We start from the raw sequence: 15,564 nt of genomic DNA on the forward strand, positions 1-15,564 counted from the left end.
GAGGGTTTCAGGCAGGTGAATTGATCAATCGTGCAACCCTAGTGCACAGGTGGATAGCTTGATCCCCAAAATTCTTATCTCATCTCTTCCCTAACCTAACGAGCTATTCCTCGTAACAGTCGAGAGGTGTCAATCTCATCCCCACTAGAAGCTCCCAACTTGCTTCCTCCTTCTTCATCCATGCCTTTGCCTCTAGGATCTATCCCTGAATATACAACAAAGGCAATTTAGAATCTCCACATCTTAATATATCTGACATAATCATAAAACATGAAACCAATTCAATATCCAAATCCTCAATTAAATGTCTAACATCCAATTATTTTCAATCATCTTAATCTTCAAACTCAAATTCCAAATTTCAGTTTCACTGCTCAAAAACATCATCGTTGATGGATTTACCGTGGTTTTCTGAAATTGTCGTCTGTTTCAGAAAATCACAGAAATCCATCAACGGATTTCTACCTCTAAGCTAAGAAACAAACTCAAACTCCTATCAATACCTTAATCTACCCATTCCTACTCTTATTCAACTCAAACCTATACTTTGGTATTAATCCTCCTAAAGTCCTCAAGACCGTTCTACTTTGATACCAACTATGACGCCTCTGACCCACCATATAGGGCCTAGAGTGTTAAGAGACCAAACACTCGTCTCTAATTCCATTCACATAGTGGAAATAAATTAAACAACCTCAACATAATACTAGAGTTCTATATTTACATAAGCATACCCATAAAATTACAACCATATCCTCCATATTACAAAACCTGAATAAAATATATTAAACATAAAACTAAATACATATCCATTTTGATGTCCACTCACAAAACTAACCCCGCCCTGGAGCTATCTAAGCTCGATCACCTGGAAGACCTGAAAAGATTGTTAAATCGATGGGGCGAGACACCTCTTAGTAAGGAAAAAAAATACTTTACAACAGTGTGTGGCAGAAGTGTTTAATACAATTACAAAATACACATATAATCATATTTCACCACTCGTAACAATTAATAAAACGCATTCATACCCACACCATTGTCAACTTCTCTATCACCCAATCACATGCCCATATACATAATTATTTTTACTGATAATTCTCGAGAATAGGGAAGTCTACCCGCCCATACAAGTAGATTCCCTCTGCTCTAGTGTTAAAACCAGAGCACTCACCTTTCTTAATAAGCCCTCGAGTTATGTATCCATGTAAATTCTCCGAGAATAGGGAAGGTCACCTGCCCATACAAGTGACTTCCCTTTACTCTAGTATCCACAAATAATTATCATAGTACTCGCCTACCTCAGCAAGCTCTCGGGCGGAGTAGCCTACTTTACCCTAAATACTTAAGTAATTAAAATTACACGCAACCAACAATAACAATTTCACAAAGTTCCACATGTACACACATAACACAACCAATCCACACAAGATTTACACATTCCGCATTCTCACCCACACAGGGTCCATATCCACGCAAAATACAACATCCACACATGATTCTAATCCATATAAAATATATGTCCACACAGGACTATTAACCACATAGGTTTCACGGTCCACACAGGACAAACCAACATACAGATTACAACACAAACCACCCTATTCATGGTAAATAGGTAAACAAACTCCTCACACCACTGCCAATGTTTACCCCCCAATATAAATGTCCATATAACGACCTCCTCATACCACTGCCAACATTATATGACAGTTATACCAGGTACGATATATCGACCTCCTCATACCACTGCCAACGTTATATCGCAATTTACATGAACCACAACACAAATCAATAACAAATTCGACCATTCAAACACATCCACACAATTACCACAGTATACACAATCAACTAGTACTTTCCAACCAAATAGAAATCGTAGTCCAAAAAGTATTCACAATTACAATAATTCATCATCCACAGTACTCGCAACCATTTAATTTTAAAAGCTATTTTTCATGCCACACATTTTTTCCCAATCTATTATATATTCAAAATTAATATTTTCAATACCTGTATGTTCAAAAAATTATACCTAAATATGTAGAATTTATACCCAAAAATAGATGGTTTTAAATTAATAAAAATGGTGTTATAAAATATTTCCCCTTACCTTCTCCTCGGAATTCCTACCTAAACCGAACAAAACGAGACCCTGTATTCCGAAAATCCCAACTTACTCAAATCTTAGAAAAAATACTTATTTAATATTTTCTAGGCTCCAAATAACTATATTTAACACAAAACTCCAAAATAACTCACTTACCTTGATTTTGGGATGTTTCCTAAACTTTTCAAATCGAAATTCTACTCTGCCTATGTTGCAGAGAATCTTCCCAAGAGTCTCGTGGTAGCTTCAGATCGTCTAATTGGGCTAGAACCGAGCCGAATTCAAAGAGAGAAGGCATAGGGGCCGTTTTAGAGAGAGAAATTGAAGGAAAAATGAAACCCTTTGCTAAAATTCTGATTTTTGCCTATTTATAAGCAACTTGCCACGTGGCCTTGTTGACGAGACATCAGGACTCGTCGACGAGCCCAAGAACATAGCTCGTGGACAAAATCAGGAGCTTGTCGACGAAATTCAAAAATACCAAAACCTCTCTCAGTAAACCCTCATTAACGAGACATGCATACTCGGCGGATGGATTTACTATGGTTTTCTGAAACCGTCGACTGATTCGAAAAATCACAAAAGTCCGTCAACGGATTTCTACCTCCAAGCTAAGAAACAAACTCAAACTCCTATCAATATCTTAATCTACCCATTCCTACCCTTATTCAACTCAAACCTATACTTTGGTAATAATCCTCCTAAAGTCCACAAGATTCTGCTATGATACCAACTGTGACGCCCCTGACCCGCCACGTAGGGCCTAGAGTGTTAAAAGACCAAACAAGCATCTCTAATACCATTCACACAATGGAAATAAATTAAACAACCTTAACATAATACCAGAGTTCTACATTTACATAGGCATACCTATAAAATTACAACCATATCCTCCATATTACAAAACCTGAATAAAATATATTAAACATAAAACTAAATACATATCCATTTTGATGTCCACTCACAAAACTAACCCCACCCTAGAGCTATCAAAGCTTGATCACCTAGAAGACCTGAAAAGATTGTTAATCGACGGGGTGAGACACCTCTCAGTAAGAAAGAAAATATTTTACAACATTGTGTGACCAAAGTATTTAATATAATTACAAAATACACATATAATCATATTTCACCACTCATAACAGTCAATAAAACGCATTCATAACCACACCATTGTCAACTTCTCTATCACCCAATCACATGCCCACATGCATAATTATTTTTATTGATAACTCCTAAAAATAGAGAAGTCTACCCGCCCATACAAGTAGTTTCTCTCTGCTCTAGTGCTAACACCAGGGCATTCACCTTTCTCAGTTAGCCATCGGGTTATGTATCTAGGTAAAGTCTCCAAGAATAGGGAAGGTTGCCTACCCATACAAGTGGCTTCCCTCTACTCTAGTATCCACAAATTACTACCATAGTACTCGCCTTCCTCAACAAGCTCTCGGGCAAAGTAGCCTACTTTACCCTAAATACTTAAGTAATTAAAATTCCACGCAACCAACAATAACCATTTCACAAAGTTCCACATGTACACACATAACACAATTAATCCACACATGATTTACACATTCCAAATTCTCACCCACATAGGGTTCATATCCACATAGAATATAATGCCTACACAGGACTCTAATCCATATAAAATACATGTCCACATAGGACTATCAACCACACAAGTTTCACGGTCCACACAGGACAAACCAACATACAGATTACAACACAAACCACCCTATTCATGGTAAATAGGTAAACAAACTCCTCACACCACTGCCAATGTTTACCCCCTAATATAAATGTCCATATAACGACCTCCTTATTCCACTGCCAACATTATATAACGGTTATACCAGGTACGATATATCGACCTCCTTATACCACTGCCAACGTTATATCACAATTTACATGAACCACAACACAAATCAATAACGAATTCGACCATTAAAACACATCCACACAATTACCACAGTATACACAATCAACAAGTACTTTCCAACCAAATAGAAATCGCAGTCCAAACAGTATTCCCAATCACAATAATTCATCATCCACAGTACTTGCAACCATTGAATTTTCAAATCTATTTTCATGCCACACAATTTTTCCCAATATATTATATATTCAAAAACAGTATTTTCAATACTTGTACGTTCAAAAAATTATACCTAAATATGTAGACTTTATACCCAAAATTAGTCGTTTAAAATTCATAAAAATGCTGTTATAAAATATTTCCCCTTACCTGCTCCTTGGGATTCCTGCCTAAACTGAACAAAACGACCCTGTATTCCAAAAATCTCAACTTACTCAAATCTTAGAAAAATACTCATTTAATGTTTTCTAGGCTCCAAATAACTATATTTAACACAAAAACTCCAAAATAATCACTTAACCTGATTTTGGGATGTTTCCCAAACTTCTCAAATCAAAATTCTACTCCGCCTATGTTGCAAAGAATCTTCTCAAGAGTCTCGTGGTAGCTTTTGATCGTCGAATCGGGCTAGAACCAAGCCAAATTCAAAGAGAGAAGGCAAAGGGGACATTTTTAGAGAGAGAAACTGAAGGGAAAATGAAACCCTCCGCTGAAATTCTAATTTTTGCCTATTTATAAGAACCTTGCCACGTGGCCTCATCGACGAAACATCAGGACTCGTCGACGAGGCCAAGAACACCGCTTGTGGACAAAATTGGGAGCTTGTCAATGAAATTCAGAAATACGAAAACCTCTCTCGGTATACCCTTGTTGATGAGACATGCATACTCAGCGACGAGGCTCAGAAGATTGTTCGTCGACGAGAAAATCCAGTTCATCAACGAGTGCCTGCTCGTTTCCTTTTTAAAATTTCTTTACCCTTTCTTCTTTTCCCCTTTTTCCTTTTCTTATCTTTCTTATTATTTTAAATAGTTAAAATTTTTCGAGTCGTTACAACTAGAATACAACAACTGTATGAAAATTTACATACACAAAAATACTTCTTACACAAGCGAAAATGTAACACTAAGCACAATCACAAATCAATGTACACCAAACATTTAAGAACGATAAGTTCAGTGGTGTATATGTGCAATCTACACTCAATACAATGATAATCTCAAGTATGCCCAAGAGTGTTCAAACAAGCTAATCTTTGAAAGTAAAGTATATTAAATCTTAATATCATATTAGTGTTTCAAAGATGCTAGAAATAATTTTCAAACGAACTCAAAAACATTTTCTCAAATTGTATCAAGCACATGAATTGTTTGAAATCAAGTTTTGTAAAATATTTTACATACAAAAATTATTATTTAAGGAATCTTGCAATAACAATGCAAATATGCTCAAGCTAATGAGTTTTACCAACACTAGATTTATCAAGTTAAATTAGTGGAAAAACTCTTGCTTAACTCTCAAATATCAAACAATCAACAATCAATACGAATGAGAGTATTAAGCAATTTGAAATGGAGTAATAGCACAATAGGAACTCTCACAATACTTTGGATGATCAAAGAAAAAAGTGTATGAGAGTATTTGAAGTAGTATTGGCAAAATAGGTTTTTTAAATTTGAGAAGATTTTTCACTAGTGATCTTGCTAATCTTATGCTAATATTCACAAATGAGCTCCTATATATAGAAGTAGGGCAAATTATAATCGTTAAGAACATATAGGGTATTATTAATATTGTTCTAAAATCATTTAACATAATTAACTATGTTTAACCGTGCTTAACCACAGTAAAAATAAAACAACCTGAGAGTTTTCGAGTGCCTAGTCCATGGTTCGGTCGCTCGAACAAACTTAGTTCAAAAAATTATATTTGAACATTCGGGTGCCCAAGTATAGGCTCGATTTGCTGAACCAAGGTGATTTTCATTCTATCCGTGTTTCGGTTGTCTGGTCAGTAGTTCGATTAACCGAACTCATGTGTTCGGTTGCCCGAGGCTATTTTGAACACTGAGGTTTAAACTGCCAAGTTGATGGGGAAAATTAAAAATAAGGTTCGGTTGCCCGTGGACGTTGCGTTCAAAATGGTTCATTCGCTTGAAATCAAAGTCAACATTTTGACTCGTCAAGGGTTCGGTCGCCTGAGGTGTTTTGAACACTTGGGGTTCGGATGCCCGAAACCTCATAGTTTTGCCCTATAAGTCCATTTTCACTTCAACAAATTCCCCTGATATTATAAGTGATTTTGGGGACATTCTTATGTGTATGTGCAAGAACCTAGGGTCTTTTCTAAGGTTTTAGGCATTTTAACTTAACCTAAAAAATCCGGCATTGGTCGACCCTCTTGTCTAAGGTGATTTGATTTCTAAGGATGTGTAGGGACCTAAGGTCTTTCTAAGGTCTTTTAAGTTTATTAGAACTTACATGCATGATATGCGGGGATTATAACATACCGTTTTCCTATGTTACTATAAAAAAGAATTCTTTTGGGTCTTTAGACTTGGAGTCTCCATATGCCATCAAGTGATCTGCTTATATGGACCTGCACACAGACTTGATAGATATTAAATACCTGAGTATTTGTCATTATCAAAATCGGGTATGACCTATAAGGTCAACACGCTCGTTAAGTGAGCACTTAGTGGAATCCTCTTACCGGTGAGCTTGAGGTGGGGACGTAGGCTAATTTGGCTGAATCTTAATAAAAATACTGTGTCTTTCTCTTTCCTTATCTCTTTAAATTTCCGCACTTGAATGCTTTATTTAATTTATCGTGCATGGTTTAAATATTTGTATAATCTTAATATCTTTGAAATTGGTATTTGCTTAAACAGACCCTAGGTTGCGTAATATTGGTTGTGATTTCAGATTGAACACACATAACCTAAGAAGAATTTTAAAATACTCAATTCACCCCCTATTGGGAATACACCATTCCTCTCACCTCTCTCATTTTCTTAGGCGGAGTACCTCACTTCTTCACTAGGCAAAGTCGCATCTCTCCTTTACTTAGGTGGTTACCTATCTCCTTCAGTAGGTAGAGTCGTCTCTCTCCTTCAATAGGCAGAGAAGCCTCTCAAGCGAAAATCCCCTTTCGCTTACAAAGATGTAATCAAGGAAAAAATGTACAAGATTAACTCTCTGAAAAAAGTAGACGAGTACACAATAAAATCTAATACACTCTCAGAATAATATTGCTATGAAGCTCAAAGAGATTTTCTAAGGTTTTGTGGTTTTGAAAAGTTGTGTGCTTGAAAGAACGAACTCAAAAAAGGATTTTAGCAAGAACGACGCAAATCACACTTGATATTCAATAATAGGTGTAATCTTTTGTCTAAAACACATGTAGGGTTAGCTATTTATATCATCTTTTGAATTATAGTCGTTGTGCATGTTTTAATGACTTAATATTTGGAAATCTAAGTGATTTTATGCCATTTGCGAAACTTATCGTAGCGCTTTGGTTGACTGAACCATGTGTTTGGTTGCCCTAACCAATTAAATCAGGATTTTTAAACTGGCTATAGCCACTCGATCAACTGAACTCTAAGTTTAGTCGCCCAAACTATTGGAAATTTCATATGCAATTTTCCTAAACACCCTTCAATATTTGGAGCATAAACTTTGCTAGAGAACTCAAAAAATGGCGATCTAGGTATCAAAAGAAAGACAAGAAAAAATGTCACAACTTTTGTGTTGAAGACCTTTGAATATGAGAAGATATAGATAGAGAAAATCATATATTAAGACGGCTACAGAAAAAAGAAGGGGATTTAGAGAATCTTGTTTTAGGGTTTTTCATTCCAAAAATGATTTTAGCCTTTTGAAATAACTTTTGACCTTATAAAAATATTTTTCAAGATATTTAAAAATACCTAAAGTCCAACTAAGTCGCCTAAGAGTTTCGTAACAAAAACCAATTGAGATGTACTTACATGAATTCCTATTGTACAATACACATAACGACCTATCTAGGTTTTCATGTCCTTAACCTTGGTCTTCATCCAAGCTTCATGTCAATAGTCATTTTTCATTTACTTGTGTGCTTTATGTCGTTCCATTTTGCATCTTTCATTATACTTTTATGTTGTAGTACCTATATATATACTTAACGACACAATTAGATGCCTTGGTTTGTCATTATCAAAACGAGATTAAGCTTTGTTAGGCCAACAAATATTTCATTATTTCTTCCAAAAAAAAAAAAGCATAAAAAGTTCCAACAACAATGTAAAACACGTTCAAGCATTGATGATAAATAGTTAATAATCTATATCAATTGAAATAAAAGTTAGACAATAATGGTAAAGAGTTAATAATCTATAGTTAGGTTTTCAATATTAGCTCTCTTTGTTCTCATACGTCTCCATCTCATTGTCATAATTTGCTATATAAAAACATCAATCATTATTACTTTGATTTTTCAAATTTCAGAGTTCAATATTTTAATTTCCCTTTTTTTTAAAACTAAATTAGGGATTTTGGGCCTATAAAGTGGCTACCAAATCGATGCACTCGCACTATCTTGAAGGTACATTTAGGTTCATAATTCTATAAGTTGCTCAAGTTATCCAATATGTGGAAGATTTCCTTTCATTGTATCTAAGTTTTACGTCTTAAAATGACGACTACCTGCCGCCTGAGTTCTTCATGGATTATATAGTAGATGAAAAGACTCATGGCTTTGCTTTTTGGGTGCTATTGTTAGAAAGCCAAATTGGAAAAATATTTTTATTTTTTAAAATTTTTATGTTGGTGTATATATATATTTGTTGATAAGTGCATAAATTATAAGTTTCTATTAATGCATTTATTATCTAAAAAATTAATTCTAATAAAATGTTATTTGTGCAAAGAACTCTCAATTGTTATTTACGCAGATAGCTTTCTTCTATATGGTTGTGTTTTCTTAGTGAAACGATCATCTATGGCTTTGGTTTTGGCTTTGATTTTCTGGCCTTGTGACTTTAAGATGCTACTAGGCTATTAGCAGTCCAATGAATAAGGAAAACAATGACTTTTGTGGTTCAAAACATATATGGGTGCATATTTTGTTGAGTTGTGGGAACATTAAGGCTGCAGTTATTAATTATAAGGAAGCAATTGGAAATGATCTCATATGCAAAATCTTTTCTTGTTTGTTTAAAATTAATGAATTTTAATAAGTGCACATATAACTTAATGCATGTTCATATTAGTCTTGAATCAAAAAGCAATTTAGTACTATTTTCTTTTTTATCTTTTTGGTTTATTGGATTGAGTTAGGCTACATGATGGGAGGTAATCCACCTTTTAAAATTTTAATCACTGAACAATAATTATCTTTTTAATTGTTATAAATCTTCATTCTTTCATCATTAAATATGAAGAATTTTAATGGTATAAATATTAAATTTTAATAAACCAAAAAATAGAAATAAATAGTTTGAATTCTTAAAATGTTATTAGAAAATAAAAACATTAAAAAACTCATATTATAAAAGATACTAAATAATATCTAATACTACGCATAAATAAATTACATTTTCTCTATATTTATTATTATAATAGAGAAAATTTTATTTTATTTTTGCAAAAAATTGAAAATCTTAAAATTAAATATGAAAATTTGAGACTTCTTATAATAAATGTCCATTTCTATTTATAGATTATTTAATGTTAACTTTTCTATTTTTAAGACAAGATTACCATAAAGTGGAATTAAAGTCTCAGACACCCAAGAAGGCATATAGTTTTGCTTTTAAATATATAATTTTAATTTAAATTGAAATTAGTCAAAAAAAATTTCAACCACACTCTTCACAACTCCAAAAATAATTTTCTTATTTTTTGAAGGTCGAAAAAATGGTAAAAATATTGTTTGATGATTTTTTGAAAAAATATTTTGATTTATTCATGGTAAAGTACATGTTCATCCTATTAGTATAATCATATATAACAACGAAAGGATATAAGGTAGTGTTTGGGATATGAATTTCGAGTCTTGGATTTTGATTTGTATGAATTTGAAAACAACTCAATATAATTTTGTATTGTATTTTGTCCAAATTCATACAAATTTAAATCTAAGTCTTGAATACCAAGCTCGCAAAAGAAGGGTAATACCCACTAAAAGTCAATTTACAAATAACTTAATTTTTGTTTACAAAAAAGATAAATTTATTAAATTGAGACCATTTGTATTAAAATGTTGCTTCATGTTCAAACACCAGTCTCACATTAATATATTTAAAAATAACTATATATTATTTTACTATGTGTTATGATATGTTAGTTATCATAATTCAATTTTGGATTGAACAAGAACTATCGATTAATTTATTAAACTAACATTACATAAATTAAAATTTTGAATTTAATTAATAATATTATTTTTATCATAATTTAATATGATAGTAATATGTTATAATTAAACATTAATAACAAGATTATTATTAATTAAAAATAATATTATGTTAATTTTTAATAAAAAATATTTAAATTTCAATTATAAATAATTATAAATAAAATTTTTAATTATAATGTAAATATTTATAATTTAAAATATATTTAAAAATAATCATATAGTACTCTATAATAAAAGTAAATATCCAAATATCACTTATTTTAAATATAACCAAACACCATTTTATAACTTTCAGCACTTTTCCAATTTAGAACTTATAATTAGCACTTATTAAATTTAACACTACTGCATAAATGATTCCAAAGGATCCCTTAATGTAGGAGCACACCACTTACTTTATTCTATGTAATTTAAATATCAGTATTAACACAAATTTATTGTAACTAGTGTTAAGAAGGACATGAATGGGGATGAAAAAAAATTGCTAAAATAGTCCCTATTAAAAAATTTAATCGCACTCATGTGGTGGCAATTGCTAAAAACAACTTTAAGGTGAAAATGGATTATTTTTAAGATAATTAATGCTTAATAATTTGGTCAGCAAATGACATTCGTGCGGAATAGATATTAATTTTAAAGCAAACAGGTATTAGATATCCAAAATTGATTTTAGGATAAAACTTAGTTCCCAATCAAAGTAATTTTATAGTATAAAATTATGTTTATTTCAAAACTCTTTTACATTGAAAAATATTTATAAAGAAAAGTTCCTCTCTTCAGGATTTGGAATTCAATGATCACAAATTGTTATATTAATATTTGGATCCATTGAAATGTTGTAAAATTCACATTATTGAGACTCATACCGCACCTACTAATACCTTTAACTTGCATTGATCTACGTGTTAAAGTGACATCGTTTCAAATCTTATATGGAGGAATAATTCCTTTTGAATATTTATTTTTTAAGCAATACTTTGTGTTTTTTTGTCTTTTTTTTTTTTTTTTTGGCAAGAGATAAAAATTATATATCAAAAATGGGAAAAAGACAAAACTTTAGGATGAATATGAAAATGAAAATGGTCAAGCGTCTATGAATTCAAAACCTTGAATAAATTTTTTAACATCTAAGCGTCTTTGCTATAATTGAGTCTCATGCTGAGAAGGAGGTAAATTCTCTCTCCTCTTGTCATTTATTTGGAGCAGAAGCGATGGGATTTTATTCAGTATATTATATTCTTATAGAATTCGGTCACCATCTTTGATTATTTCCTCGATTGACTTTTGCAAGTGTTAAGCTCAAAAGTGCAAGTGAGGTCCATAATGTTCTATCAACTGACAGTCAGTGTGGATGCCAGTTTTGTCAGTGACTTTGATGTGTGAATAACCTAATTAATGATTTCAAATGAAATAGCACTATTAGACAATGAGAATAAATTAATTTTTACTAAAATTGTACCTTTTGAAACTTCAATGATTTCAATTAAAGAAGAGAACTAATATCGTCTCTCATAGCATCATCAGCATGACAAACAGATTAACATCATATCATTACAGAATATACATCAACAAAACAAATAACATTTTAAAGGCCCATTCATGCATCTCCGGAGGCATGAATTTATTCGCACTCTTTGAAACACATAAAATTACAAATCTGTAATAGAAGAATTAACCAACATGGATTTAGCTGGGGTTGGACGTGAAGTTGAAGTTCGCACATGTAGTCCGTCTGCCAAGCAGAGTCGAACTGAACCCAAGCCTAGACGCTGCAAGATCGAACTGCAGCAGAATGTCTTCAAGCTGGTACCCTCCGATCACGATCGAAGTTCTAGGGTTCGACCCTCCATCCACAAATCCAAGACACAGCACGTCATCCCTCACGTCCACCATCGAGTTCGCCCCGAAGATGCTCCACTTCACACTCTCCCCCTGCAAAACCAGATCGATGGTCGGCACCGCCGCCCCCAGCCGCGTCGCCCCTACATTCTCCGACCTGAAACACGCGCCAAATGGCGCCACCGATGCAGCTCTTGTTATGTTCCAGGCCGCCGCCGCCTCGATAAAAGCCTCCGCGAATGCTTTGTAAATAGAACTTTCCATGACGGTGTAAGGATTGATGGTGCTGATCTTCGTTCCCCCAACGCCTTCGCCGTTGATGGACAGCAGCGACGCGTTTATATTTATCGCCTTGTCGTTGATATTGATGGACTTAACGCCGATGAAGTACTCTGCGGAGGGCTCACCGGCAGTAAAAGCTAGGGCGGTGCTTACCGGGTTGATGAAGAGAGGTGTGTAGGTGAGCGATGTGGAGGCGTCGACGTTGAGAAGAAACCTGTAAGGGCCGTCGCCGAAGAATACGACGCCGTCGGCCGATCTCGAAGACGAGAGACAAACCGCGAATTTTCTATGGAAGCTGAAGGCGGAAGCAAGCTGGGAGGGAAGTGCAATGCGGGTGCGGCCGAGCCCGGCCATGCCGGTGGCTCCGGCGGCGAGGCCTTCCAAGAGGGACGTTGGAGCGCAGGAGAAGATGAACCGAGGCACCGTGACGGCGCGCCCGGGATTGGAACCGTCGGTGGACTGGAGTGACAGGACGTCTACGGCGACTTCGCCACCGGTGGCGGTGCGGATAAAAGGGTTGCCGGGCAAGAGGCCGCAGGTGTTGTTGTTGCAGCCGGGGCGGGGGGCGGAGAAGCAGTCGCCGCAGCCGTTGGCCCTGGCCAGGGAGCACTGGGCGGAGCGACAACGAGCAGGGCGGTAGGAGGAAGAGACGTAATTTTGGTCGCAGTCGACCCAGAGGAACTCGCCGCCGAGGTCGAGGACGAGGCGGAGGGGAACAAGAGGCGTGCGTTGGTTGATGCGGGCCAAGTATTGGAGACTGGAAGCGTCTTTGGAAATGGGGAGGAGGAGGGCGTGGGGGCGGAAAGATGGCTGAGCGGAAGAAGGGAAGATGATGAAGAGGTGGACGAGTAGGGAGGAGAAGAGAAAAGATTGAAGAAGAGAGGAAATTGTGGGACTTGGTGGTGCCATTGGAGCTAGCTAAGGGAAAATGGGGCGTGAAGAGGGAAGATGAGTGCTTGCCTATTTATAGGAGCTCGCCTGTGTGTAGTTTTTTGACCATATGTATATTATGTACTGAGGTGCACGGCTCCGGTTTTTGACTGTGTATTAATAATTAATAGATAAGAGATTGTGGGCGACAAGCTATATCCAGAAGGAAGCTTAGAGGTGGGGACTTTTCCAACTTTGACTTTGATTCTAGCAAGCCAGGCTGACTTTTGATTGATTGATGATGATAGTGAAGCTGTTTGCTTAAGGCATTTAAGCGAAGGCCAACGTTTGTCTTCATTATTTTGGGTTGGGAAACGTGGTGTGGTGTGTCATCCAGCGCACCCAGAATACACGTTAGAGCAAATATATATATAAATAATAAAATATAACATATAATTTAATTTTTTTCAAAATATAGTAATTGAAAGGTGCATACATTCCCATTTAATATTAGTAATAATTGTTTCAAATAACATTATTTATGAAAAAGTTTTAATTTTTATGTTTATTAATTTTAAAGGTGAAAACGAATGAGTTTTTCTTTTTTACAACTAAGAAATTGTCAACAAATTGTATAACCTTAAAAAAGAATAAAAAAGTTAGCTCCTCATTAGTATTTTTTTTTCTTTAAATTTGCCACATGCATTTTCACAAATTAACTATCCAAGACTAGTTATTGTGGATGTCCCAAGAAAAGAAGAATCGATGGGCAAAGTAAATACATAAACACATCATTAGACTCAACCAATTTAAAAAAATAGGAAACTCTAATTAAAAAATGGTGGAATTAATGAACTAGAAGATAAAATTCATTGCAAATCCCTGATTGTTAGGTTGAAATAACTTGTCATTAAATTTTCATGTTTTTTTATGATGATCGAATTCATCAACTCTAGCAAGGGTATCAAATTATTAAATTTTAAAATGAAATAAGACAGTTTACTTATGACAAGATCTGTCACTATATTAATCATAGACAATAAGAATGATAATTGTTGATTTAGACTAAGCAAGTGCATGTTGTGTGAGAGAAAGCAAAGCATGTGAAGGGAGTTTGTTGCGAGATTGGCCAAGTGGGGGAGCGTTAGAATACCCAATTGACCCAGTTGATATGAATTTTAAGAAACTCGATCTAACAATAAACTAATAATTGTATACAATATTTGAATTGTCGGCCGAGTATGAGAACATTAGCTTAATATAAACTAGATTTTGGAAGGTAACTAGGTAAGTTGTAATACATGTCAAGATAAGAGTAAGAAACTAAAAATCCAATAATGTGGATATGATCTTAAAGATTAGATTAGGGATGTAATAGAAGGAGGAAAGAAAAATCATCATACCAATTTCTTAACTAAGGAAAAGTTACTTTTGTATAGTAAATCTTTCAATCAAATTTTTTTACTACTTTTGTATAGGTCATTAAGGCAATGACAAAGGACTTAAAAGATTGATTTAGTAAGAATTCATTCATACTCATTCATTGTCTAAACGAGTGATTCTCAAGGCCAATTTTTCGATTTGTTTTATGCACTCAACTTGTTTCAGCTTGTGAGCGGCTTATAGTCTTGGTTTGGAATCGTTTAATAGACTTAAATTAGAATCATTTATGTGCTAATTTAAAAAGGTCGAATTAAACTTGCTAAAATATAATGAACTTAAAAATAGGGTTTATTTGTGCATACAATCATTTTTCTCAAACTCCATAGCTTTAATTTAGTAATAAGACTAATGCTCACGACCAATAGGTTATTTAGTGGGGTAAAAAATCTCTAAGGTAGTATTAGTAAGAACTTCCTTTTACCTTTTTGCCTAACAAAACCTCTCGTCTCTCAAAATGAGAGATTCCAAAAGAATTAAACTACTAGTGAGTATTTAAACTTGATAACGGTTCGTGAGCTCATTTATTCATATAATAAACAAGTTTAAGTTAGTACATTAAAGTTCAGTCTGAGTTTGATAAAAATTTTAATAAACAAGTTTGAGTAAGGCAAACTTTAACTTGAGTCCAATCGAATCATTTACAGCCTCACCTATGTATATAGTAATTTACATTTATTTAAAATAAAAATCTTGAAAAAAAAAATATGAGTCTTATTTTCAGAAGTTTTGAATAGATCTTTAA

At 34.3% G+C, this 15,564-nt stretch overlaps 1 protein-coding gene across 1 annotated transcript; it reads right to left on the reverse strand.

The window, feature by feature from the left end:
* Positions 1 to 11,951: 11,951 nt before the first annotated feature.
* On the reverse strand, positions 11,952 to 13,435 carry LOC131155390 (probable aspartic proteinase GIP2). The gene has a single exon (XM_058108479.1). It carries the CDS (start codon positions 13,416 to 13,418, stop codon positions 12,075 to 12,077), a length of 1,344 nt encoding a protein of 447 aa, XP_057964462.1. The 5' UTR covers positions 13,419 to 13,435; the 3' UTR covers positions 11,952 to 12,074.
* Positions 13,436 to 15,564: the final 2,129 nt, after the last annotated feature.

Source organism: Malania oleifera, chromosome 5 (assembly GCF_029873635.1).
Source record: "Malania oleifera isolate guangnan ecotype guangnan chromosome 5, ASM2987363v1, whole genome shotgun sequence".
Taxonomy (NCBI): domain Eukaryota; kingdom Viridiplantae; phylum Streptophyta; class Magnoliopsida; order Santalales; family Ximeniaceae; genus Malania; species Malania oleifera.

Excerpts from the sequence above, each read along its gene's own strand:
- LOC131155390 (XM_058108479.1), bottom strand. The coding sequence starts at position 13,418 with ATGGCACCACCAAGTCCCACAATTTCCTCTCTTCTTCAATCTTTTCTC.